General features: G+C 36.9%; 1 protein-coding gene across 1 annotated transcript in view; it reads left to right on the top strand.

Moving 5' to 3' along the window:
* Nucleotides 1-11,536: 11,536 nt before the first annotated feature.
* The window catches only part of CDHR3 (cadherin related family member 3), a gene marked incomplete at its 5' end in the record, with an annotated part of 88,878 nt that continues 73,034 nt past the window's right edge, over nt 11,537-27,380 (top strand). The window contains 2 exons of the mRNA XM_003771487.4: nt 11,537-11,618; nt 20,853-21,055. Of these exons, the coding sequence (XP_003771535.2) occupies nt 11,537-11,618; nt 20,853-21,055 (285 nt within the window). The remainder of the gene's footprint in view (nt 11,619-20,852; nt 21,056-27,380) is intronic.

Below are 27,380 nucleotides of genomic sequence, written 5' to 3' on the forward strand. Positions count from 1 at the left end.
ATGAAGACACCTATTGTGAACCCAGTAATTTAAACCTATTTCCAATTAGAAAACCCTGTTCTATTATACATAATGACACTTAAATTGCCATTTATTTTCTTTTTTTTTTTTTGCTATTATTCTTTTTTTAAATTATAATAACTTTTTATTGACAGAACCCATGCCAGGGTAATTTTTTACAACATTATCCCTTGCACTCACTTCTGTTCCAATTTTTCCCCTCCCTCCCTCCACCCCCTCCCCTAGATGGCAAGTAGTCCTATATATGTTAAATATGTCATTGCCATTTATTTTCATGTAAACTTCGGGAGCTACATGTCTCTGATAGAAATGTCACAGAGATGTCTACAAAAGGCATTGGGTTAGTGAAGCAGGGTACTTATGGAAACAAGGACATTTGAGTTCAAATCTCAACCCTATTGCTTCTGACTCTAAGAAAGTCATATGATACTCAGTTTCCTTATTTGCAAAAGGTAAATATTGTATCCCTATTCACCTGAAAGGCTTTTGAAAATCAAATCAAAGAATGTATGTGAAGGAACTTTATAAATAGTAAAGTGTTATTTTCTAAATGTGAGGCATTATCATTATTTATTGCTAGATTAGAGTTTTGTGCAACAGGAGGATAATAAATGAATGACCCAAGGAAAGATACCACTGACTATATATTCAGGAGCCCTACATGCAACTTGAGAATCAACATACTATGTCAATGAATGAAATGACATAGGAACCCAGAATTTAGGCTACAGGGATGATTTTTTTTCTTCTTTGAAAAATTCTCATTGATTTAATTTGTTTTTTTTTTTAATATCACTTTCATTTCCCAATAAAGCCCCTTCTTCAACTCATCTAGCGAGCAGTCTCATAACAAAGAAGCAATAAAATAAAATAAAATAATTAACCAGAAGTAGCCTCCATCCTAATCAAATATAATAGTATATATTATCTCCCATTCTTCATTTTCACTGATTTTTATGGTACAAAACCATTTCTCTGCTGATGGAAGTCTACTTTATTTCTCACTTTGCTACTACAAAAAGTGCTGCTCTAAATATTTTGGTGTATATGGGACTTTTCTTTTTTCCCTTCAATCTTCCATCACTATTTCTATCTTTTGCTGCTTTTTGCCAATTCATTGGATGTGTGGTGAAATCTTTTGGTTGTTTTGGTTTATTTTACTTGTTATTAAAGATTTAGAGGAATGTTTTATACAATTTTTAAGAGTTTGTAACACTTAAACCCTATGTTCATTTCCTTGAACCATTCAGAATATTTTAAAAGTGATTATTTTCACCTATTTCCCAAAGCATACTCAATATTAAGCTTTTAATCCATATTGTATAATATCTATATAGACAGTACTGTGAATCCCACATAGATACCAAATATGTTTGTAAAAGACTTCTCACAGTGGTGTCCTTGTAACAGTAGGTAGGCATTGTTCAAAAGTTCTTTGTGAGGTCCCAGGTGTCCCATAACTGGGCAACACTGATGCTCAGTCACCCTAATCATAATTATCCAGTGTTCTTCTATGTTCATACCTGCCATAGTGGTTGCAAGAGATTGCCTATATATCATCATCATTGGTAATACTGACAAACTAGGCTCCTAAACAGAAAATCAGAATTAAAAAAAAATTGTGGATGAGTCTTTCAAAGACAATTCATATGATACAATGGTGGAGGGTCTATTATAATTCATATATTCCTTGTGCTTGCTGCATGTCTCAGAACAAACACACACACACACACACATACACACATCTCAAAATAAAAATATCCTTGAAAAACAATCCAAATGCCATCTATATCCTCATATTCAAGAAAACACACCTAGAATTTAGAGAGATTAGGTTGCTAGAAGATTTTCAGTAACCTCCCCAAAGCCCCCCCCAATTTTTTGGAGTTCATGGTTCTTACAGGGTTTTTCCTCCATGCTCTTCCCTTGGGAATGTCAAAATTTGATATGTGTTTAGGTTTCCACATAGAGGGGAGTTAAGTCACAGAGCTCCCATTGAAGTACTCAGGCTAACAAGGCATCCATTATAGGACAACCTTTATTAAACTTGATCAATAACTGTAAAACATAAAGATTAACATCAAGGACCACAATCAAAATAACTCTCCTTCCTTCCCTGGTGAGCTTTCTCCTTGCTTCAGAATCTGTACAATCCTATAAACTTATAGAATTGATATGGGATTAAGGGCATTCTACAAAGGAAAATCATTCTCTGGTTATTAGAGGGTTGACCCTGTTACACAGGACCTAAACAGTTCATAGAAGCTAGTGACTAGCAAGATCCAATTTCACTCTTCCACCTATTGCTCTATTCCCTGTTCTTCCTTGGCTCCAGTTCTTTTACAATTCAGGAATCCTTGGTCTAAAAATGGTTTAGTTAGTCCTGGGATTATTCAGGAACCCCTTGGTCCCTTTACTACCACTATTCTGCTGCTACCTCCTCACATTCCCACAGCCTTTGGCTATGGTTCAGGAATTCCTTGATGAGCTATTGCTGCCTCTATTTACTGTTATCCAGGAGTATCCAGGTAAATGTCTAACAAATGGCTTTTAAAAAAAGAAAGTCAAGGGAAAGAGAGGGAGAGAAAGAAAGAAGAAAGGAAGGAAGGAAGGAAGGAAGGAAGGAAGGAAGGAAGGAAGGAAGGAAGGAAGGAAGGAAGGAAGGAAGGAAGGAAGGAGGGAGGGAAGAAGGAAGGAAGGAAGGAAGAAAGAAAAGAAAGAAGGAAAGAAGGAGGAAGGAAAGGAAAGGAAAAAATAGGAATAACATTTATAAGTTCAATCTGCATTATTAACATTTTCTCCATCAATTTCCAGAGTCTAGAAAATCAATAAAACAAGAAATTAAGTCCTGATTTGTAGGGTTTGTAGATTTTCATGGTATAAATGATCATATTGAAAAATTTAATGATTGGCTCTCATGAGCCAGTTTGAGCTGACTCTTCCCACTCCTCTGGATACTATTCATGGGACCATTTCCTGGAGGAGTGTTGCAGATGAACAGTCTTCCTAGAAGTAGTATAATCAAATAGAAAGAAGATTTGAGTCTAGAATCAGAGGGTCTGGGTTCAAATATGATGTCTGATACTTAGTACTTCTGTGATATTGGATTTATCGTTTAGTCTTTTTGGGTCTCAGTTTCCTTATCTATGTGATTGGGAAGTTGGACTTGGTGATCTCTAAAGTTTCTTACATTTGTATTCATTATCTTACAACAGGGTCTGGTATTCTCTGTACCTTTCATATTCTTCATATATTTGGAGTATATAATAGGTATATTATATATACCCATATTGCATATATAACATATGTTCTGTATCTATAATAGGCATATTTAGTGACTTGTCTACTTTAAGTAATTATTTTCAAAAGCCTCACTATCTCATATTGTCACTAACATGCTTTTAGTTTGAGACAAGTAAATGCAAAGGACCAATGATGTAGACTAATAGCAGAACCAATCTTAGATTAATAAAGACACAATGATATGAAAAATTCTGCTATACATTATATAAATTTCTGGCTTATGTGGAGATAAATAAAAAGTGAGATAGTCCCTGCCCTCAAGGAGTTTACATTTCATGTGTATGATGTATATAAATATAAGGTATTCCAAAAGTTTTGTTGCAATTTAAACTTTAATACTCTTAACAGCTTAAAATAGTCCTAAGAATTTTTGGGAAACCCTGTATATATGTATAGCACATACGTAAAATAAAGATGCAAAGATTTAGGGCAGGGGATTAAGAGCTGGAAGAATTATGAAAAACTTGAAGGAAGCAGAATTTGAACTGAGCCATGAAAGTTACTTGAAGTTCCAAATATCAGAAGTGAGGAAGAAAGCATTCCAGGAATAGAAAACAGCTTATGAAAAAACATGGAAATAGGAAATAGAAGCAATAATGGTCCAAAAAAGAATATATAGATCCAGGCAAGTTTGCTCCATGTCAAACTTGCTCTGTGAAAGAAAAGCTATGATAGATCAGGACGGCATACTAAAAAACAGAGAAAGTACCTTTCTGACAAATTAAAGTCAAAGTTATGGTTTTTTCCAGTAGCAAAGTATGACTATGAGAATTGGACTACAAGAAAAGCTAAGTGACACAGAATCAGTAGTTTCAAATTGTGATGCTGGAGAAGACTTTTGAGAGTTTGTTGCAAAGCAAGGAAATTAAATCTGTTAATACTTAAAGAAATTAATTCAGGCTATTTACTGAAAAATCAAATACTGAAGCTGAACCTTAAATACTTTGACCACATATAAAATAAGATTCATTGGAAAAGACTCTGATGTTGGGAAAGAGTGAAGGCAAAAAGAAAAGGAGATGACAAAGGATGAGATGGATAGATTGTGTCATGGAAACAATGAACATGAACTTGGACAGACTTTGGAGATACTGAAGGATAGAAGAGCCTAGCACGCTATGATCCATCAGGTAATAAAGAGTTGGATACAATTGAATGACTGAGCAACAGCAACAAAGGAGATTTTTAAAAGAAGAAGACAACTTTAAAAAACTTTACAAGAGTAAATGTTCTACACAATCTCACCATTTCATAGGTCATATATTAATAACTCTTTTGGACTTAACCATGGGTTATAGCATTTTTTTCAATAGAGTTATTCATTCTGATCTGTAATTGACTAATTTACAAAAAGACTTTCATTTTTCTTCTCATCTATGAAATAAAAATGAGGTCACTTCTAAGGGTACTTACAGTTAATACTAGTTTATAGTGCTATGAAACATGTAAATCGTAAGTCATTGTAAGTTGAAAAATGCCCATATCAAGTTCAGAGTAAGATTTTGTATAATGGCATATAATGTCATTATAGCACCTATGCACATAGCAGATACTTATGCCTTTATTGAATGAATTAATGACACAAATTGTGGGAGAAAATCTTTCTAAGATGGCAGCTAAAGTTACAGAGATGGACTTATCCTAAATGTGACCTCTGCCTGAATTGCACCTTATATATCCAATATTATTAGAAGAAGAAAAAGGCCTTACTCTGTAGGAGATAGAAAAAAAATAGACTTGATTCAATATGCTTTTTGTTTATCACTCATCTTATGATAGGATTTTGGTACATCTATCCTTAGTGTCAGGGTTCTGGATCTTGAACCAGAGAAAGATTTATGCAAAAAAGCAGTATTATTGTTTAATAGGAGTTTGAAACAGACTTTATCATCAGATGACACATTTTCACCACAAACCTTACAACAAATTCCCAAATGTGTCCCTTGTGATCTCAGAGACTGGGAAGTCAAGTGGAGGGAGATGATTTTGTGCTATCATTGAGAACAGGGCATTAAGAAGAAAAAAAGCCCATTGGGCATCCAGGCTGAAAATTAAACAGATGTGAATTTCTTTAATCCAGATCCCTAATTGTTCTGATGTTTTGCTTAATCTGAGCCATCACTTCAGCTGTGATTATATATTATAGAATGGATCATTTACCAACCTAACATGATAGGAGAAGTCAAGGAATCAAGACTTTGGAATGTAAAAGATGTTCATTCATTGGAGACAGAGGTTGAATTATTTCTATGTACAAGGCACTGTACAAGATGCTGGGGAGTGGGAGTTGATATAAGGGAAAATTAAGTCACAGTAAGGGAAAAGTTAAGTAATTTTTCTAGGGTCATAGGAATTATAAAGAAGAGTCAGGGATGGATAACATAATTCTTTATTAGTAGTGAATAACTGACCTTGGTCAGTTACGATATTAATGAAAATTCCTAAGTCTTACAAAGCTGTTTATTTTTTAAAATATTGTTGTCATTTGAATAAATTGTTCTCCCAATTCTGCTCAGTTCACGTCACTCTTCATCAGTTCATACAAGTCTTCTAGCTTCCTCTGAAACCATTCCCTGCATCTTTTACAACACAATAATTCATCACACTTATATACCATAACTTAAGGGGCACCTCCTTACAGTTTTCAATCTTTTGCCACAAAAAATTCACAATAAACACAATAAATTAGAATTTGTTTTGTTTAGGACTAATCTCTCTTATTTCTTACACTTTCCATTATCCTCTTTCCCTCCTATTTTTGTTTATTTAAAAAATGTATTTCTGCATCTAGGGGTGTGTGTATGTGTGTGTGTGTGTGTGTGTGTGTGTGTGTATGTTGTATATGTATGTTACTATTCTTCTCCTTCTTTGACCAATGCAGATGAGAGTCCAATGTGTGTCACCTACTCCCACCCAATCCCTTTTTCCTTCTTTGTGTCTACCTTTTTCCTGTACCCAATTTATATAAGATATTTTCCCCTAACCTTCTTCTTTCCCACCCCCTCCCTAATGCAATCTCTTTCCTTCTTTTTCCATTTTTCTTTTAAGATCAAGATATAACAAAACCACTCCCAAGCCTCTTGTCTAGTTAGATTCCCTCTATAATTCCAGATAATAGGGTTCAGAGAGGCCACATATTATCATCTCCTCAGATTAGCCCATAAAGTTTATCCTTGTTTAGTCCCTTATGATAGTTTGCTCATGTTTACCTTTTTATGTTTCTCTTGTCTACTCTATTCTCTTCCTCTAGTTTTGTATTTTGACTGTCCCTGTCACCCTAATGCATTTTTTGTTGGGATTCTTTTTGTATGTGTGCTCATTCTTCCAGCTTACTTTCTGACTTCAAATTAGTGCTAAAGCATGTAGTTCTGAAGGAAATCCTGCTGATTCTTAGGAGATTAAGTGTTATTCTAGGAACTTGGGGACATCCCAGGCTGGGGAACTTTCAGTACTTTCAGTACTCCCAAAGTAGTTTGATCCAGAGCAAAATCTGTTTGCTTCTCTTCCAACTGAACTCTACAAGTTCTGATCTAGCAAAATGTAAGACACATAGTGGTTTCTTAAGAAATGCTTATTGACTGACTAAAACATATCCCCAGTATTTGTAGACTTCTCCATCCTTGCTGACTTGGGTTGAACAAAATGACTTAGTATGATTTTTTTCTTTATATTTCTTGATTAGGATTTATTCTGATATATTTTCTACATCTGTTTGGAGTTGTGGGGAGCAGGGATATGGTCAAGAGAAAGTTGTACTTTTTTCTACTAGGCCATCTTGGTTCAACTTCTCAAGAGAAAGGATTTTGATAAAAGTAGAGTGAGGTAAGGGGTGAAAGAGCTCAATGTAGAAGAAATTATTGGACCAGAAGCATGGAGGGATGTATTTAAATAATGATGAATAGCTGGATCACAGGCCATGGTTGGGGAAATAGTGAAAATCAAAAATAGGGTCATGAGATGTAGGGCCCTAAATGTTCAACTGAGGAATCTGAACTTGATTTAGAAGTCAATAGAAAGACAAAAATGATTTTTGAGCAAAGGAATGGCATGATGTAGCATGATCCAAACATGTTGGATGTTTTGAAGGAAAGATCATAACCAATGAAATCAGTTAAAATATTGTTATAATTGATGGGAAAGAGGAAATAAGTATCTAAATTAGAGTGGCAGCGTTGGGAATAGAAATGTGATGAATAATTTTTAAACATTTTGAGGGTAATCTCAGTAGTGCTATTCTTCAGTTGTTTTTCAATCATGTGTGGCTATTCATGACTCCTTTGGGGATTTTCTTGGCAAAGATACTGCGGTAGTTTTCCATTTCCTTCTCCAACTCATTTTATAGATGAATAAATTGAGGCAAACAGAGTTAGGTGATTTGCTCAGGATCACACAGCCAGTGTCCAAGCCAGATTTGAATTCATGAGTCTTCCTGACTACTCTCTCTCTCTCTTTCTCTCTCTCTCTCTCTCTCTCTCTCTCTCTCTCTCTCTCTCTCTCTCTCTCTCTCTCTCTCTCTCTCTCTCTCTCTCTCTCTTTTCCTGAGGTTAAATATGACTTCAGATACTTTCTAGCTGTGTGATCCTGGGCAAGTCATTTAACCCTGTTTGCCTTCTATTCATTGCATTTCATTGCCCTACAATCTCGGTAGAATTTGGAAGTTGCTGGATGTAGAAGATAACAGAAAGAAAAAAATCCCAACATCCTTGATTGATTCCAGTTAAAAAACAAAAAGGGTGAGAGTGGGGTCTGATAAGTTTAGGTCTCTGAGCTTTACTTTAATTCCAGGAAAAATTCAAGGAAATATTAATGAGATGGTATGTGAACACCAAAGTAGAGGAAGTGATAATAACTAAGATTCATTATGTCTTTACCAAAGGAAGTATATTCTAGACTTATCACATTTCCTTTTCTGACAGGGTAATTAAAGTAGACTAGAAGACTGAGACAATGCTGTATTTCTCATGCAGCAAGTATGCTAGGGTTTACTCTTCCAGATTGAGGTCAGCTCAATTGTTCCCTTAGGGTTTCTGGGTTATCTTGAGCTATCTTGACATAAATCTCTTCTTTAAAGCTCTTGACTCAAGCCCCCTCCAGCTATGTTCCCCTCACTGTTGAGCATCATTGAGTAGTGTCTCAGTTGCAATTAGTCACTTAATATCAAAGGAATATTTAATTCAGAGATATGGTAAAAACTGAAGTATAAATATTTCCCCCAAACGTGTTAGGAGCACAATCTCCCCTTTCTCACCTCAATCTCTAGGGAGAATGGATTTCTAAATATCAGTGATTCAAATAAGTTCATGTCCAAATACAACATTGCTGTTGGATAAGTTCTTATTTCATTCACTCATGGCTAGGTCCATGAGTCCACTCCCAAAGGTCACTCCTTGTTCCTTGAATTATTAGTATTGAGTTGGTTGCAAAACCCAGGTGCTGGAACATAGACACTGTTACTCCTTTACTTAAAAGAGAAGAAAATAAAGGCTGAGGTAATCAAAGAACTGAGGCTGATAGTCACACAGCCAAATGGCCTTGGAGGGGGGAAAATATAAGGCATTTCTCTTTGAAGCATTGTCTCTTACCAGAAGTCATGAGTGAAGGAGTTAACAAGATACTCTAAGACTAAATAAAGAGAATAACTTGAAGAGGAAGGTTGGGACCAACTAAATTCTTTCTGAAGGTGCCACTTATTCTAAACAGGCAACCAATCAAAAAAGACTTTTCTTATACAATTTGTTGTTCAGTCATTTCAGTTATGTTTGACTCTTCATGACTTTACTTGGGCTTTTCCTGGCAAAGATACTGGGAAGCTTTGCCATTTCCTTCTTAAGCTCATTTTACAGATAAGGAAATAAGGCAAACAGGGTTAAATTACTTGCCTCCAGGATCACACAGCTAGAAAGTATCTGAAGCCAGATTTAACCTCAGGAAAATAGAGAGAGATAGAGAGAAAGAAACAGACACACACACACACACACAGAGGCAGAGAAACAGAGCGAGAGAGAGACAGAGATAGAAAGAGGAAGAGGGAGAGATAGAGAGAGACAGAGACAGACAGAAAGAGACAGAGACAGAGAGAGAAAGGAGTCAAGGACAACATGGAGGTTAAAAATCTGGTCAATAGGAAAGATGCTGTCATACTCTATGAAATAGTCAAATTTAGAAAAGGGGTCAATTTGAGGAAAAGCAAATTATTTCTGCTTAGGATAGGTTGAGTTTGAGATGTTTCTTAGACAGCTTGTTTGAAATATCTAACAGGTGGTTGGCTTTATGGGAATGGAGCTCAGGGTGCCAAGGATTGAGAAAAGACCATCTGATGTGACAATGATGATTGCTAACTGTGGAGTGAGTGGTTTCAGTTGAGTAAAACTAGATATTTGCAAGTATTGAGAAGCAACTGAAAGGAGAAGCAGCAGAAACCAGGGATGTAATCAACTTCATCTTAGAATTTTTCTGAGAAAGAAAGGCATTATGGTCTTTTTTTTAAGGATAGGGTAACTTGGCCATGTTGATAATCATCAGGGAATGAACCAGGAGGTAAGAAAAGATTGAAGATCTTTTTTTTTTATTTTTAAGGGGAGTTAGTGCAGTGGACAGAGTACTGGTCCTAAAGTCAGGAGGCATCTGCGTTCAAATGTGTCCTCAGACACTATGTATGTGATCCTGGGCAAGGTACTTGATCTCAATTGCCTCAGCAATAAAAAAATAAATAAAATTTCTTTTTAAAAAGTAGTTTAGAAAGTGTAAAGGCCAGGTTTAAATTTGATAAAAGGACCTGAATCTAAAGGAGAAGATCCTTTGGATTGACTATGAAAGAATTAGCTGGAATTCCAATTCCACTTGTGATGGAAAATGCCATCTACATCCAGAGAGAGAGAACTATGGAGACTGAATGTGGATCACAACAGTATTTTCACCTTTGTTCTTATTGTTTGTTTAGTGTCTCTCATTTTTTCCCTTTTGACCTGATTTTTTTTTGTGTGCAGAATGATAAATGTGGAAATATGTTGAGAAGAATTGCACATTTTTAACTTATATTGGGTTGCTTGTTGTCTAGGGGAGAAGGAAAGGAGGGAGAAAGAAAAATTTGAAATACAAGATTTTGCAAAGGTGGATGTTGAAAACTATCTTTACATGTATTTTGAAAAATTAAAAAGCTATTATAAGAAAAATAAAGAAAGAAAATTAACTGGGACATAGGGAAGATGCCATAGGTTATAGGCTCATAGATTGGGATTGGACTTTAGAAATCAGCAAATTCAAACCTTTCATTCTATACATGCAGAGAAATTAAGCTTGGTTGAAGTCACATAGATGGGAAAAAAAAGAACTGATATTCAAACCCAAGTCTTTGGACTCTAAATCCTGAACTTTTTCATCATACTGTACTGGTCAAAGGCTCAGAGTTGAATTTTTCATAAAATCTAAGAAGTGGGTCCCATTAAGAAGAATTATTTTCATAGTGTCCTAGATTTAAAGCTGGAAGAGACCTCTGAGGTCATTTAATCCAAATCCTTCATTTTCTAGAAGCAGTGAGACTAGAAAGGTGAATGATGTGCTTAAGAGCACATAGATAGTAAATAATAGAGATGGGACTCTAACTCCTTTGACTCCTAAGCTGCCATCACTTTTTCCCATTACACCTGATGTAATAAGAAGACCCTCCTTCTTATCCGAGACAGGTGCAGTGGATGGAGTACTTGAATTCTGGAAGACCTGAATTCAAATTTAACCTTAAAAACTTATCAGCAGTGTAATCCTGAGCAAGTCATTTAACCTCTGTCTGCTTTAGTTTCCTCATCTGTAAAATGGGGATAATAATAGCACCTCCTTCCACGGTTGTTGTGAGGACCAAATGAGATAAAAATTGTAACAGAGTGCCTGGCACATAGTAAATGGCACAAATGTCAGTTATTATTATTATTATCATCATATTCAGGTGAGAAAAGAAATGAAATTCCTTGAGAGCCCTTTTAAGAGAAGAGCTACATGATGACTAACACTTCTGACATTCAGATACCATTCAGCTCCATGTATACGTCAGCCCAAAGTAGGTAACTAAAGAACAAATAAACCAGCTGGTGTTTAGAATCTCCCTTAGATACAGTGAGAGGTTTTGTTTGATTTCTTACTTGGAAGTAAGACCAGAAAAAAAAAAAAAAACGAATAGAATATGCTTTGGGAGATAGAATTGGAATCAGCTTCTCACTAATATGCTGGTCTCTGGGATAGCAGTGACCTAAAAAACATGCAGCAAACAGTCAATCTTCTTGTTCTGCTAGGGATGGTATCAGGTAAGAACCCAGTCTTATCGCTCATTTTACATTTGATGCACTGTGTGATCTATTCCACTTTGCTGAAAGAGATGGTCTTATAATATCTTTAGGGGATTAAGTTGCATGTAGTTGAAAGTCAACAGCTTAACAGAACAACATGAGATGCTCTGTTAAGACAGAAATGGCATTGACATTGAATTAACTGGTTTGGAACTTAAGACTGTTTCAGGAACCAAGAACAGGGACATGGGAGAATAACTTTTAAAAAATTTCTTCTGAACTTAGCAGACCTCAAATAAAACATGCATTTCCAAAAACAGAATAGAACAGAAAAAGATTATACATAAAACTGCAGGTCTCTATTATGAATAGTTTGCTTTTCTTTTTAAATAGATCACAAATTCATTATGTAACTTTCAGTTGTCTTGATTGTGATTCTTTCTGACCCTCCCCCGTTTTCTTTTTGCATTTATAAAACGCTTCAAAGATAATTTTCCTTCTTTCTTTTTTCCTTCCATTTTTCTTCCTTCCTTCTTTTCCTTCTTCCTTTCTTTTTTCCTTTTTTCTTCCTTCCTTCTCCTTCCTCCCTCTCTCCCTCACTTCCTTTTCCTTCTTTCCTTTTCCTTTCTTCTTTCTCCTCCCTCCCTTCCTTCCTTCTTGTTCTTCCTTCTTTCCTTTCCCCTCACTTTCTCTCTCTCTCTCTCTCTCTCTCTCTCTCTCTCTCTCTCTCTCTCTCTCTTTCTTCCTCCCTTCTTCCCTCCCTCCCTCTCTCCTTCTCTCTCTTCCCTCCTTCCTTCCTTATTTTCAGTTTGCCTCAGCTTTGTTTATATTTCTCCTACCATTTTCATTTGGCTGCAGATGTGGTCCTTAAAATGATTGTAGGAGAAAAAAATTTTTTGTCATTTTTCACTTGGTTATTTTGTCAAAGGGGTTGAGGCCTCAGTTTAGACTTTGGTCTAGATCTCTAAGGTCCCTTCTACTTCTAAATCTCTCAGTTTACATTTATTCGTGGTTATGTAAGTCCATTCTTTCAGAAGATTCTGAAATTCTTCAATGCATGAGAGAATCTAGCTCCTCAAAAGGGGGGTTGTTCTTTGCTTTTATCTTCACATCTCCAGTGCCCGGTATAACTCCATGTAAAAGTGTTTATTAAATATTTTTCAGATTGGAGAGTAGTATGTGAGAAGATTATGCTATAGGGAATAGCATCTGGAAGTAGGAAGATCTTGGTCAAATAATAGTACTTAATATTTGTATAGGGCATCTAGGTCGCAAAGTGCATTGAGCATCAGCCCTGGAATCAGGATTCAAATTCTATCACATACACTTACTAGCTATGTGATCTATGGCAAGTCCCTTAACTCTATTTGCCTCAGTTTCTTCATCTGTAAAATCAACTGGAGAAGGAAATGTTAAAACAATGTAGTATTTTTACCAAGAAAACCCAAATGGGGTCATGACAAATTGAACAACAACACATTTAGATAGTGTGTTAATGTTTGCAAAACATTTTAAAATAATCTGATTTTATTATTGTAACCTAGGAGGTAAATGCTGCTATCTCTCAACTTTACAGATAAGGAAACTGAGATTAAGTGACTTGCCCAGGGTCACATAGTCATGGTATTTGAGGCCAGATTTGAATTCTGTAACTCTGAACAAAGCACTAAACTATAAGTAACTCTCTAAGAATATAAGCTATAAAAAAGTTGCTAAACTACAATGATGGAGAGTGTTTCCTTATCTGGGTTCCCTCTATTTTTATTTGATTTTTTAATTAAAGCCTTTTATTTTCTCTCTCTATATATATATAGAAAATAAAAGGTTTTAATGTTGAAAATTATCCATATATATGGATAATTTTCAACATTCATCCCTATAAAACACTGTGTTCTAGTTTCTTTTCCTCCCTTCCCTGCATCCCAGGTCAGCAAGTGATCTAATATTTGTTAAACATGCGCAATTCCTTTATACATATTTCCACAAATATGCTGCACAAGAAAAATTAGATCAAAAAGGAAAAAAATGAGAAAGAAAACAAAATGCAAACAAACAACAAAAAGAGTGAAAATATTATGTTGTGGTCTATATTCAGTTCCCCACAGACCTCTCTGAGTGTAGATGGCTCTCTTCATCACAAGATCATTGGAAGTGCTCTGAATCATCTCATTATTGAAGAGAGCCACTTCCAGCAGAATTGATTATTGTATAGTCTTGTTGTCATGTACAATGATCTCCTGGTTTTGGTCATTTCACTTTGCATCAGTTCATGTAAGTCTCTCCAGGCCTCCTTAAATCATCTTGCTGATAATTTTTTATAGAACAATAATATTCCATAAACTTCATATACCATAACTTATTCATCCATTCTCCAACTGATGGGCATTCACTCAGTTTCCAATTTCTTGCTGGTACAAAAAGGTCTGCCACAAACATTTTTTTGCACCTATGGGTCCCTTTCCCTCCTTTATGATCTCTTTAGCATACAAGCTCAGTAGAAATACTGCTGGATCAAAGGGTAAGTATAGTTTGATATGGACTCCCCTATTAATGAAATCAGAAGTTCAGACCCTAAAGTTAAAAGTTTATGCCAGGATAAGAGATTTTTAAAAGATGAGATGATGGTAAAATAATTGATCCTAGAATCACTAAGAGATCCCTGAAGTTTCCTGATGAAAGAGTGATAATGTTGGATAAGTGCTTAAAAAAAATCTCTTTGACAGATTTGTGGAGAATGATTTGGAGAGGAGGAAACTAGCCATTTCTAGTCATGTGAAAAAAAATGCTCTAAATCACTATTGATTAGGAAAATGTGAGTTAAGACAACTCTGAGGTACTACCTCATACCTTTCAGATTGCCTAGGATAATAGGAAAAGATAATGATAATGTTGGAGGGAATGTGGGAAAACTGGGACACTACTGTATTGTTGGTGGAACTGAAGCAACTATTCTGGAGAGCAATTTGGAACTATGCTCAAAGGGCTATAAAACTGTATATACCCTTTGATCCAGTAGTTTCTCTACTGGGTCTGTATCTCAAAGAGATCATAAAAGAGCAAAAAGAACCCACATGCGCAGCCCTTTTTGTGGTGGCAAAAAAAACTGGAAATTGAGTGGATGCCCAATTCAGCCCAATTGGGGAATGGCTGAATAAGTTATATGAGTGTAATGGAATATTATTGTTCTTTAAGAAATTATGAATAGGCTGATTTCAGAAAGGCTTGGAGAGACTTACATGAATTGATGCTAAGTGAAGTGAGCAGAACCAAGAGTACACAGGTGACAGCAAGTAACAACAAATAACCTCCTATGATGGACTTGGCTCTTTTCAACAATAAAGTGATTCAAGGCAATTCTAGTAGACTGGTGATGGAAAGTGCTGTTTAGAGAGAGAGAGAGAGAGAGAGAGAGAGAGAGAGAGAAGTAGGGAGACAATGTGAAACAAAGCATAGTTTTTACACCTTTTTTGTTTTTCTTTGCTTAATTTTTTCCCCTTTCTCATGTTTTCTCCTCTTTGATCTGACTTTTCCTGTGCATAATGACAAATATTTAGAAGAATTGCACATGTTTAACCTATATTATATTGCATGCTATTTTGGTTGGAGGAAAGGGAGAAAAAAAATATGAAACCCAAAGTTTTGCAAAGGTGAATGCTGAAAACTATTTTTTCATGTATTTGGAAAAATAAAATAATATTAAACAATAACAAAGAGAACCAATGGAATTGCTGGTGATGCCTTGATTTGTATGTGAATTGGATTTAAGTAGGCAGAATTTTGCACATAGTCAACAGACTCACTTTTTCTTTCTGAATCATCGAAGTTCAGTGGTAGGACAAGTCAATTTGAGAGGCAATGGCCCAGGTTGCAGTGGATAATCTTAGTGTTTTCCATGTTTGACCAAGCTCATAGTACTTTACAGGTCTTGCTTTAGTCACTTTTATGACCATTGGAACAATTTATTTTCATCTACCCATTCTGCTGAGAAAAAGTCTTCACAAGCTTGAGGGAGATTCACTGACAGGTTTGAGATCTCAACCTGGTTTATCCAATCTGCTGAGATAGCTTACTGGGTTTGGCCATTCTATAGCTTCTTGGAGTTTAGGTCAGACATAGTCCATCTCTCTCTGTCCAGTGAAGCATAAGGTTTTTTTTTTTCCTGAGGCATTTGGGGTTAAATGACTTGCACAGAGTCACACAACTAGGAAATATTAAGTGTCTGAGGCCAAATTTGAACTCAGGTCCTTTCCACTGAGCCATCTAGCTGCCCTAAAGAATAAGTTTTAATCCTCAATAAGTGTTTAATTGAATTTAAACACCTGCCTAATGGGTAACCTTTAGATTAAACATTAGAGAAATGATATATGGACTCATTCTTTCTCTGTGTTAGTTATTCTACACCATGGCAACAAGATCTCTAGGTAGAGGTTTTATATATAGGATACTGTAGTTCCTTAATTATATTTTCCCTCAGAAAGTGTATTTGAAAACATATTTTTAGTTTATTATGATGATACCAGAGAGAGTTAGCTAGTACTTGGTGAACTCTTCCTCTGAGTAATACTATATTAGTGTCTGAGATCAGAGCTAAAATTTTTATTTTCTAAACTCACCAGTCAGAGAGGGCAAAAAGAAAGCATAATATATTTATGAAATTATATTCTGTGTCTGTAGTATATGGATAATGAGTGTCCTGGTAAGAAAATTTTGAAGAGAATCTTAAGGATGATTCCACAGTTGTAGCTATTAAGGCCTAATTTATTCTACTTTTCTAGCTTTAAGTGAGCATCCCTATTTGTAAATTACCACAATGGCCCTGAAACAAGGGAAACAAGATAGACACATCATCCATCCAGATCTTAATCACAATTGAGGAGATGTTTCAGTGAGTTCAGTGGTTGATAATAAATCTTTTATATATTATTTCTTTTTTTTAAGGGTATGCTTCAAGTACTTCTAATTTAAATCTTAATTAAGATGCATTTGTAAGTCAAATTCCATTAAAGTCTCTCTCTCTTGCTCTCTGTCTCACAGACCACCAAAGTTTGGGAGAAGACTCTGGTAGGGAAAGATGTTGGTACAGTGAATGCACACTGAGCTGAGAGTCAAGAGACCTCTGTACCAACCCATGTTCTGTTACTAATTAGCTGTGTATCTTTGGGTAACTCACTTCCTGACTGGGCTACAGATTCACCATCTGTAAAAGGAGGGAGTTTGATTACATGATCTATAAGGTCATTTCCATTTTTAACATTCTCTGATCAAGGAACTGGAGAGCCCAATATATGAGTATGAATATAGCATATATGTGGACTAATCCTTTCATGTATTCTGGCCTCTCAAATCCCTGCCTCCTATTATGGAAGATGCTGACACATGCTGGCGTTTAAAGGCAATCAGTGGAGCTGAAGGGGGAGCAAGGGAATAAGCATTTATTTATTGCTTACTACATGCCATTAACTATACTAAGCACTTTATAAATATTATCTCATTTGTTTCTTACAACATTGCAAGATAAGTACTGTTAATATTTTCATTTTACAATTGAGGAAACTGAGGCAGAGAGATGTTAGGTGACTTGTGACATAAGTGTCTAAAGCCAGATTTGAACTTGGGTCTTTGTGATTGTAGACTCAACACTCCATCCACTATACCACCTCACTGCCTCAAAAGAACTAATCTTGATAAATGAAAGAGTGGTCCAAATATAGGACAGAGTTATCGAACAGAATGTCCTTATAGATCAAGCCAAAATGGCATAATTAAATCCAAAAGATTCCCTAAGGAGAAGGAAAGGAGTTTAAAGCAGTGTCTTAAAGCCAGGGAAGTCAACATCAGATCAGGAAGAAAATATGAGGAAGGGTGACAATGGATTTCAGTGAAGTGATGATTTGACTCTTGACTCCTGTGCCTGAAGTTTGGTTTTTATGGTAGCCATGTCATATTCCTTACTATGCTGTAGTTCTGGACCCAGACTACAAAACTCATTGTCATGCCATTTCCTCGTTCTAATCAATGGAGAGTCTCAGAAGACAGATTCTAAATTTGTAGACCAGCTGTTGGTCTTTAAGTTTGGCTGATGACTTTGCACAATCCTGCCTTACCTAAATTCAATTCATGGCTAAGTCAAGACCCCCCCATGATATCTTGAGTTCTCTTGGAAAATGAGGGATGAACAGCAATAGCTACTGACCTTGTTACAAAGGTGACGGGGGAATTGTCACACCTAGTGATGCCCTAACTGCTTTGAGAGAAGGATTAGGGTTTCTCTTGGTCCTTTGGGGTACTATGACTAGGAGAGACCCTTTTTTTCCTTCCTCAATGTCATCCTCTGCCCCAAATACTCATATGGATTATTTGTGCCTGATCTATAGTGGAACATTCCAAGCTCATATTGATCTGATCAGCCCCAGTCAGACATACTGTAACTTAACTCCAACATAGTAATGTCATCTTAATCCTCTTCAAGAATGAAGGATAAGAACCAGATGATCAACTCAATGTCATCCAGGGGTCTTGGTATGACTTGAGAAGCATCATAACAACAGTACCACAATACCTGAACTTACACCGAGATCCATATCCTTGAACAAAGCATTTGTCTTTGTTGGCTCTTCTGTGAAGGTTTCCCTCTTGGAATCATACATTTAGAGATGGATAGTACCAACCTCCTCATTTTACAGATAAGTTGACTGAAGTCCAGAGAGACTAAAAGAACCAAAAGTGTTCATCTCAGTGATTCAAATCCTGTGACCGCAGATGTATCATTATTCTAATTGCATCACACTGCAGCCCCTCATGTGAAAGACAATTTGAGGAAAGTGATAGAGCTCTTCCTTAGCTCTTATTTTGTTGGAAATAGGTTCAGTCAATTAATCAATAAATACACAGTTGTTGGACACGTAGGATTTACATAGCACTGAACTTTAGGAGGCACAGTTAGGATCAACTCAGTACCTCTCACATATTAAGGCAAAATACTACAGGCATACATATTGGTCTCTATGTGCAGAAGCCAGCTTATAAATGGGATACATTTCAAAACTATCTTAGTAAATTGGTTACACAGGACTGGAAATGCATTTTCTCTTGGGTTAACCCACAAATTTTACCCATAATATTCCTAAAGTATAGTATATAATGTAATTTAACTGAGGCTGATGTAAATCCTAATTTGACTTTTTTAAAAATGAGACACACAAGCAATGATAGACTTTTAGATTCACTAAATATTGAAGTTAAAAGTCACCTGCATTTTAGGTGGAACTAAACAGTTCCTTTTTCAACTGATGACTACATTAAGTACTTTGACTTGGGAGAGAGGAAGAAGCATAGAAATAGTACTATGTGTGAGGGGGGATGGGGGAAATGAGTATATAAAATGGGGATTAGGGACCTACCTCTAAGACCTGCCCTAAAGGAGAGGGAGAGAAGCACTACCTTTGAAATCTTACATTTCCTTCCTTTTCCTTCCTTCCCATTTTTCACCTTGCCATTGCAGATTTCACCTTGCACTTCATAAGTAAGTGAGAAGTGAGATCCAGGACTGGGCAAGGTGGGCTTCAGGCAACGAGGGGATCAGCTGTGGGAAAAGAAAAGGAATCATTAAGAGGCTGGAAGTGACCATAGAGATCAGTAGAAGTAGAGGGCAATTCTGAGAAGTGCATGCTAATGAAAGAAAAGGACTTCCTACAACCAACCACCTGGCTGTGCCAGCTGTTCTCAATGTAAGAAACATATGTGAATTAAGCATGAATAAGTCAAGGACTGACTATAATTATAGGTCTAATTCTCCAATAATCCTAAGGAGTAAAGCATTTTCTTTGCTACAAAAGTGCTCATAAACAGGAAGGAAATCGACTCTTTGAAAGAAAGAGAAATACCAAGTCTGGATGTTGTAACTTCATTAAAATCCAAGGTTTTAAGGCTGGAAAGGACACTATTGATCATCTACTTCAATCCCTGTTTTGATTTTATTTTTTAAGTTTTACTTTTTATTCTGATGTCAGAATCATTTCTGGAGAAAACACTACTCCTAGAGGGCATGCCCTTTAAATAAGAAAAAGACTTGAGCAAAACCAAATGTAAGAACTGTGTCTGATGTATACATATATTGTATTTAACTTATACTTTAACATATTTAACATGAATTGGTCAACCTGCCATCTAGGGGAAGGGGTGGGGGGAAGGAGAGGAAAAGTTGGCACAAAAGGTTTTGCAAGGGTCAGTGCTAAAAAGTTACTTATGAATATATCTTGTAAATAAAAAAAACTATAATAATAAAAAAAAGAATTGTGTCTGACATTACATGTACCACCCTGCACTCATAGTCCCCCATCTCTATAAGGAAAAGAAGGAAGTTCATTTCTACATCTCTTTTCCAGCCCTTCATTTTACAGATGAGGAAACTGAGACCTAGGAAAAGTAAAAATGACTTGCCCCAAATTTAAATTACACAGATTGTACTTAAAACAGGTTTTAAACCCAATCTCTACAATCTATGCTCTTTTATAAAAGAGTTTCTTTCCCTCATAGGTGCCCATCTTTACTATGTCTATATTACTGCTTGTGGCTAATATAGTGTTAATGGAAAGAAGGGGAAAAGAACTGGAAGGGGTCTCAGCAATCACATGGTTGTTGAACATCCTCATTTCATAGGTAAGGAAAGCAAGGTCCAGAGAGATTAAATTATTTATCCAAAGTCACACAGCCAGAAAGTGTCCTAAGTCAGAATTATAAAAAAGCAGTTCCTAACATATAAACAATTTTAGGGGCACCAGAAAGTCTTAGCTTTTACCTTTCAGGACAGAGGATGTGCAGAGAAGATGACAAAAAAAATTAAAATCTGATCACAGCCCCAAGTCACTGGAATCTTACCAGAATTCTTGGTATTCTGAAGCAGCATGGCATAGTGACTAAAATATTAGGGAGAGTATTAGATTCAGGATAAGAAGTCCTATGTCCAAATGTGATTCTAGCTCCATAATGTGACCACAGGCAAATAATTTATTCCACAGCCATATCTTCAGCTAGAAAATGACTCTTTTCAGCTCTGAATCTAGGATCCCATGACCAAATCCTATCCCTGATGCTTGCAATGTTACCCTGGCCAATCACCAAATCCTTGAGTTTCTTCATCTGAAAAATGGGGATAAAAATAACTAATGGTATAAGTCTAAAATGAGATTGTTTGCACACTTTAAAGCACTAAATAATGCTGTTTATTATTTCATATTTGTTCCCAATTTGTAGGGGGAAATTGTCTACAACTAAACCAGTTTCCAGCAAGCTGCTTTGTCCAAGAGAATGCTTCACCTGGCACTAGAGTCTATAGCTTTAATGTGACTTTATCACCATCAGCTTCACCTGTGAGCTTAGGATTTCCTTTAATAATAAATTCAAGTCCTCTGGCCCCAGCCTTCTGCATTAATGGAATATCAGAGAAAAACTTTGAAGTAAGTCTCTTCAACTGCTCCAGCTCATCAAGCTGCAGTGGTTTGGTTTGAGTTTTCTGTCACATAGGAAGATTTGTTGACAAGAGTTGGATTGAATTCTTGATAAAAGAAAGTTTTTCCTCTCATAACCCTTCCTATTATCCCTGCAAGCAGTGGTGTTTTGTTTTTTTTTTCTGGTGGCCTAGGAATTTTGTTTGTGGCCCTAAGAGTGTCTGGTGAAAAGTGCTCTGGTGGAGAAATGCCACATTACACGTGGCATCTGGAGCTCTTATGACCATATGTTTGATAGGATTCTCTCTTTTATCTAATGTTCACCCTTCTGAAGACCAATGATTAACCTTGTTGTTAGATATGACTTATTACTGATAGCATCTGGCCTGGTGAAGTAGAAAGAATTTGAGAACCAGGAATCTCAAAAGCTATTGAGTTCAACTTCTTTGTTTTAGAATTGAAGAAACTGAAACCAAGGAATATAAAATAATTTGCTCCTAGTCATGTTAAGAGGCAGGATTTGAACCCAGGTTCTTTTACTTAAGAGCTCATGCTCTTATACCGCACTGAATCTGGATTCTTAGATTAGATTCCTGACCCCAATCACTTACTATGCAATCCTTGGCAAGACACAGTTTCTGAATCTCATCTTCCTTTTCAATAAAACAGAAATGTTAATACTTTTGCCTTATGATTGGCAGAAAGTACAACCACAAAGTGCTATAGAAGAAGTCATCTCCCTTAGGAGATGTTAGAATAGTAGGTAAGATGGTGGAATTATTTGATATGGGTATAGATTTTCCTGAAAGCAGAAACCTGGCTCAAGTGGTCACTCAAGATCTCTGGCTGCTCTTATCCTAATTATGTGTGATTTTTTTTTCAATGTGAATTTATTTTCTATATTTTTGAATTTTTGTTTTTTAAATTAATACATTTTTCTTCCTCTAAAAACTTCAACTTCTCTTTTTTTGTCATGGACAAACCTTTATTTTGCTGTACAAATAGAATCAGACTCTGAAATATTGTACAATTAGCTTGTGAAGGAAGTCAAAAATGCAGGTGGGCAAAAATATAGGGATTGGGAATTCAATGTAATGGTTTTTAGTCATCTCCCAGAGTTCTTTCTCTGGGCGTAGCTGGTTCAGTTCATTACTGCTCCATTGGAACTGATTTGGTTGATCTCGTTGCTGAGGATGGCCAGGTCCATCAGAACTGGTCATCATATAGTATTGTTGTTGGAGTATATAATGATCTCTTGGCCCTGCTCATTTCACTCAGCATCAGTTTGTGTAAGTCTCTGCAGGCCTTTCTGAAATCATCCTGTTGGTCATTTCTAACAGAACAATAATATTCCATAATATTCGTATACCACAATTTATTCAGCCATTCTCCAACTGATGGGCATCCGCTCAGTTTCCCGTTTCTAGCCACTACAAAGAGACTTGCCACAAACATTCGTGCACATACAGGTCCCTTTCCCTTCTTTATAATCTCTTTGGGGTATAAGCCCAGTAGTTAACACTGCTGGATCAAAGGGTATGGACAGTTTGATAACTTTTTGAGCATAGTTCCAAATTTCTCTCCAGAATGGTTGGATGTATTCACAGTTCCACCAACAATGTATTAGTGTCCCTGTTTTCCCACATCCCCTCCAACATTCTGCATTATCTTTCCCTGTCATTCTAGCCAATCTGACAGGTGTGTAAAAACTTTAACTTCTCAATAAGAAAACCCTTGTGTGTGTGTGTGTGTGTGTGTGTGTCTATGTATGTATGTATGTATAATCTAGTCAAGAAAACCAATTTCCTCATTGCCCATGTCAAAAATGTTTATGTCATTTTGCCTCTTGAGTCCTTCTCTTGAGATGGGTAACTTGTTTTATCAGTTCTCTGGATGTATGGTTGGTCATTGCATTGATCAAAATTCTGATGTCTTTCAAAGTTGTTTGTCTTTATGATGTTACTATATAAATTTTTCTAGTGGTACTACTCAATTCACTGGGTTCATCCCAGAAGACCTATTTTCTATGGAAAGCATGTGTCACTAAAAATCAAATGCCACATCAAAGAATTAAGCATATAAGCACCTAGGTTTGAGCTGCATAATTTCCCGTTAGAATAGATTAAGCAAATATAATAAACATTCACTTTTAAGAGGGACAGTCACATCTGCTTACAGTTATTTAGCTTTCCACTTCTTCTGAGTGATTCCCAAAGTTGCTATTTCCTCTTAAGCCAGGGTATTAGTCTGCTTTTTAAATTTCCAACTGAAATATAAAATGCAGCTCCATAGCAGCTAATGTCTCCCATGGAGACAGATGTCAAAAACTTATAATAATAGGTTTGCTCATTCTAAGCTATAGCTCATTCTTATCCAGCCATTTATGTTGTTTCTCTCACAATTGCTCTGAGGTCAGTATTGAAATAAAATCATCTGGATTTTCCAGATGAGGAAATTGAGATTCTAAGACAGTCACATGATTAGCATCTGACATTTCTTGGACTACAGCCCATTTGTCTGGTTCCAAATCTAGGGTTCTTTTAAGTATATTACATGATCTTTCCTGAGCCTGCATCTAGTAGCACCTATCACTCAGTTCCTTGCTTGCATCTCCAAGGTCTATCCTGTCATGGCACGTGGAGTTTCCGGCTAGTTAGCATGGTACAGGGCAAGCTCAAATCCAACAAGCCTAAAACCAACCTATGTATCTTCCTTCTGAAATCATCTCCCTTTTTCAGCTTCTGCCTTTCTGCCTTTTGCACCACCATTCATTCATCAAGTCTTTTAAGTACAAATTCTTGAGATCATATTTGAGTTTTCCTTTCCACCCTCCATATTCAATCCTACTGATGTTTTTCTGGGTAGTATCTCTAAGAATCACTTCCTCTTAATTCCCAGGGCCATTATTCCTAATCATCTTTTTCCTGGACTGTTACTACCTTGCCTCTAACCTCATCTTCTCCAGATATCATGCAGACATTTTTTCTTGTTTATTATGCCCCTTTCTTGCTTTTCTTTTTGTCCACTAACTTTCAGTCTTGTCCAATTCTTTGTAACCCCTTTTTGGGGATTTTCTTGGTAATAATAAGAGAATGGTTTGCTATTTCTCCTCTAGCTTATTTTATAGGTGAGGAAATCGAGGTAAATAGAGCTAAGTGATTTGTCCAAAGTCAAATACCTAATAGGTGTCTGAGGCAGAATTTTAGCTTAAATGTTCTTGGCTCTGGTGCTCTATCTACTGCATCAACTAGCTGCCCTGAAGTTCTCACTTCATCTATACTACTGAACCTCTCTATTATTGAAGCCTGCAGAAAGTCACCATAAAAATGCCCATTTGAAACCTCAAACAACACATCAAACAACCTGAATCCATCACTGCTACAAAACTTGTCCTTTCCCCCTTTCTTCCCTATTTCTTCCTTTATCTCTCCTTTCCTTCCTCCCTACCCCTTCCATTTCTTTTCTCGTCTTTCCTTCCTTTCCCCCCTTTCTCTGCTTCCCCATCTCTCTCCTTAATTTCCCTCCTTCCCTCCCTCTTTCCCTCCTTCCCTCCTTCCCTTCTTCCCTCCTTCCCTCCCTCCTTCTTTCTTGCTCTCCTTCCCTTCCTCCTTCTTTCTTTCCCTCCCTTCCTCCCTTCCTCCTTCCCTCCTTCCCCCCTCCCTCCATCTCTTCCTCCCTCCTTCCCTCCCTCCCTCCTTACCTCTTTCATTCCCTTCCTCCCTTCCTTCCTTCTTCCCTTCCTTCCTCTCTCTCTTCCTTCCTTCCTTCCTTCCTATTGCAGCAAGGATCCTGATAGTATCACAAGGTTAGAACCATGGACCAAATTGGCTTAGATGAAGCTAGATAGCCTAGTGGATAAAATGCTGGCCTTGGAGTCAGGAAGGTCTGTGTTCAAACCTTGCCTCAGACATTTTCTTAGCCTGTGTGGCCTTGGGCAAAAGTGACTTAAATAAATCTGTCTAAAAACCTACCAATCACAAAAATTCATCCTAGGGGAGATAGTCAACAGTTCATGTAGAGGAGAAAAATAATTTGATTTTAGTGGGTTGAAAGTTTAAAGTGAACAAAGCATATCAGGTAATAATTAACAGCTAACATGATGTTAGATTGCACTTGTCAAAGCTCTCCAGAACAAGAGAGGTAAACCCTCTGCTCCATGGTTTATAGCTGTAGCACTGCATTCAGTTCTGTGGGGGAAGGAGTCACAATTTAGGAACACTGACAAAACTGGGATGAGTATATTGGCAGGGGACCACGAGAGTGGGGACACTAGGAAAAATGTCATAGGAACATTGGATAAAAGAAATAGTGACAGGTTGTCTGATAGGTGGTCTGGCTTAAGTAACTTCTCCTGATGGAAGAACTCTCCACTTTTGCTTCCCTTCCTTTGATTTGCTGGTTCTTCCTAGAATCTCTATTTTAAGGAAAACGCCCAAGCCAATCATGTCTTCATCCTTTTCAGGCTGCACTTATGACCCTAGACTTTTCCCACGATGGCTCTGTACCGTTTCCTCTCAAATTCTTTCCAACTCCTTTTTATGTATTTCCTTCCCCAATTAGAATGTAACTCCTTGAGGGCAGGGACTAGCTTTCTTTCTGCTTGTATCTGCATTCCCAACCTTTAGCACAGTAACCTGGCACATAGCAAGCATTTACCTTAAGTTCACTGGTTTAATCACACTAGGAAAAAAAGTCAGGACACCTGTCTCACAAAACTGTCACATAGAAGAAAGATTAGACTTGTTTTGTTCAGTGCCAGAGTGTAGAATTAGGAACAGTGGGAGGTAGTTTTTTGGCCTGACATAAGAAAAAAAAAAACTCCTCACAATTAGAGCTATCTAAGAAGGGAATGATCTGCTTTTCATTGGAGAGCTTCAAGCTGGATAACTACTTGTTAAGAATGCTGGAAAGGAAATTCTTAATTAGGTATGGTTTGGACTACATAATCTCAGAGGTTGTTTTGAATCCTAAGAATGTATTGGCTTCTTTCCAATCTCTATCCATTCCAATCTATCTTTCATCCCAATACTAGAACACTTTTCCTAATGTGTTATCCTGATCACATCACTCTCTCGCCCTTCAGTGATTCTTCATTATCTGCTGAATAAAGTATATATTTATTAACTTAGTATTCAAAGCCTTCTGTAATGGGCTGAAGTTTGAGTTGATGCACTTAGATCCCAAGTACCTGAGGCTAGATAGTAATTGGACTATACTCTATTAATATACATGATTGGATAAAGAATGGTTCCTGCCCACTCTCTGTGCAAGTCCTGATGTGTTGTACAGGAAATGACGATTTGGGTGGGTGGAGGCAGAGAGAGGAACAGGAAGAGAAGCTGGGAGAGATTGGGCCTGGGTTCGATTCTCCTAGCTGCTGGTCGTGTGGCTGTGGGTCTAGCTAGCTTCTTGACTCAGCTGCACACATTGCTATTGCCGATTCTCTTCCGCCTCCGATCCTTCTTCACTGAGAATAAAGACTGACGATTTTCCCCTAACCTGAACTCCGGACTCCTGCTGATTTAAAAATACACGGTCTTCACAGCCTTCTACAATCTGCTTTATGACATTCTGTTTCCCCTTCTAATGAAATCAGTGTACTCTCCAAATTGGACTATTCATGGGTTCCTAGTTCTCTTCTGCCATCTCCTATTACTTGCTATGGCTTTTCTCAGGTCACTCTACATCTGTGACAATTGAAAGCCTCTTCCTTCAAAGAACAAATGAGGTCTCTTTTTTTTTTCTTCAGTTCAATACTTCAGCTCAATTAGTCCTTCCTCCCCAATATTCCATCCATGCTCATCTCCACCTCTGTGCCTTGGCTCTTACCTTCCCCTTCCTTCTCTTCTTCCATAGTGCTTCACTCCTTTTAGCCAAATCTTAAGGATGTTACACTTCCTTCAAAGCCAGCGTCAAGCTTCACTTCTTCTATGAAATCTTGACAGACTGACCCCAGCTTACTTTTATTTTTTGAATTTTTATAGTCCTTTAGTCTACAACACTAGCAGCTAGTGGCAGCTAGGTGATGAAGTGGTTAGATTACTGGCACTTGGGAAGACCTGTATTTAATTAAATTCATTCACAGACACTTATTAGCTATGTTACTCTTAACCCCTGTTTGCCTAAAAAAAGCCCTGCCCTGGATCACTGCCTTTTTGTGGCAAAAAGGCTTGCAGAGCTCAATGAAACTATGAACTCTGCTGTGCTCTTTACCCAAAATGGATAGCTCATAGTGGACAGTTCTGACCAAAATATTAAAAAGTATTCCACAGGAGAAGAAAATGGCAAATCACTCCAGTATCTTTGCCAAGAAAACTCCATGGAAAAAAATAGT

The sequence above is a fragment of the Sarcophilus harrisii genome, chromosome 5, assembly GCF_902635505.1.
Source record: "Sarcophilus harrisii chromosome 5, mSarHar1.11, whole genome shotgun sequence".
Taxonomy (NCBI): Eukaryota; Metazoa; Chordata; class Mammalia; order Dasyuromorphia; family Dasyuridae; genus Sarcophilus; species Sarcophilus harrisii.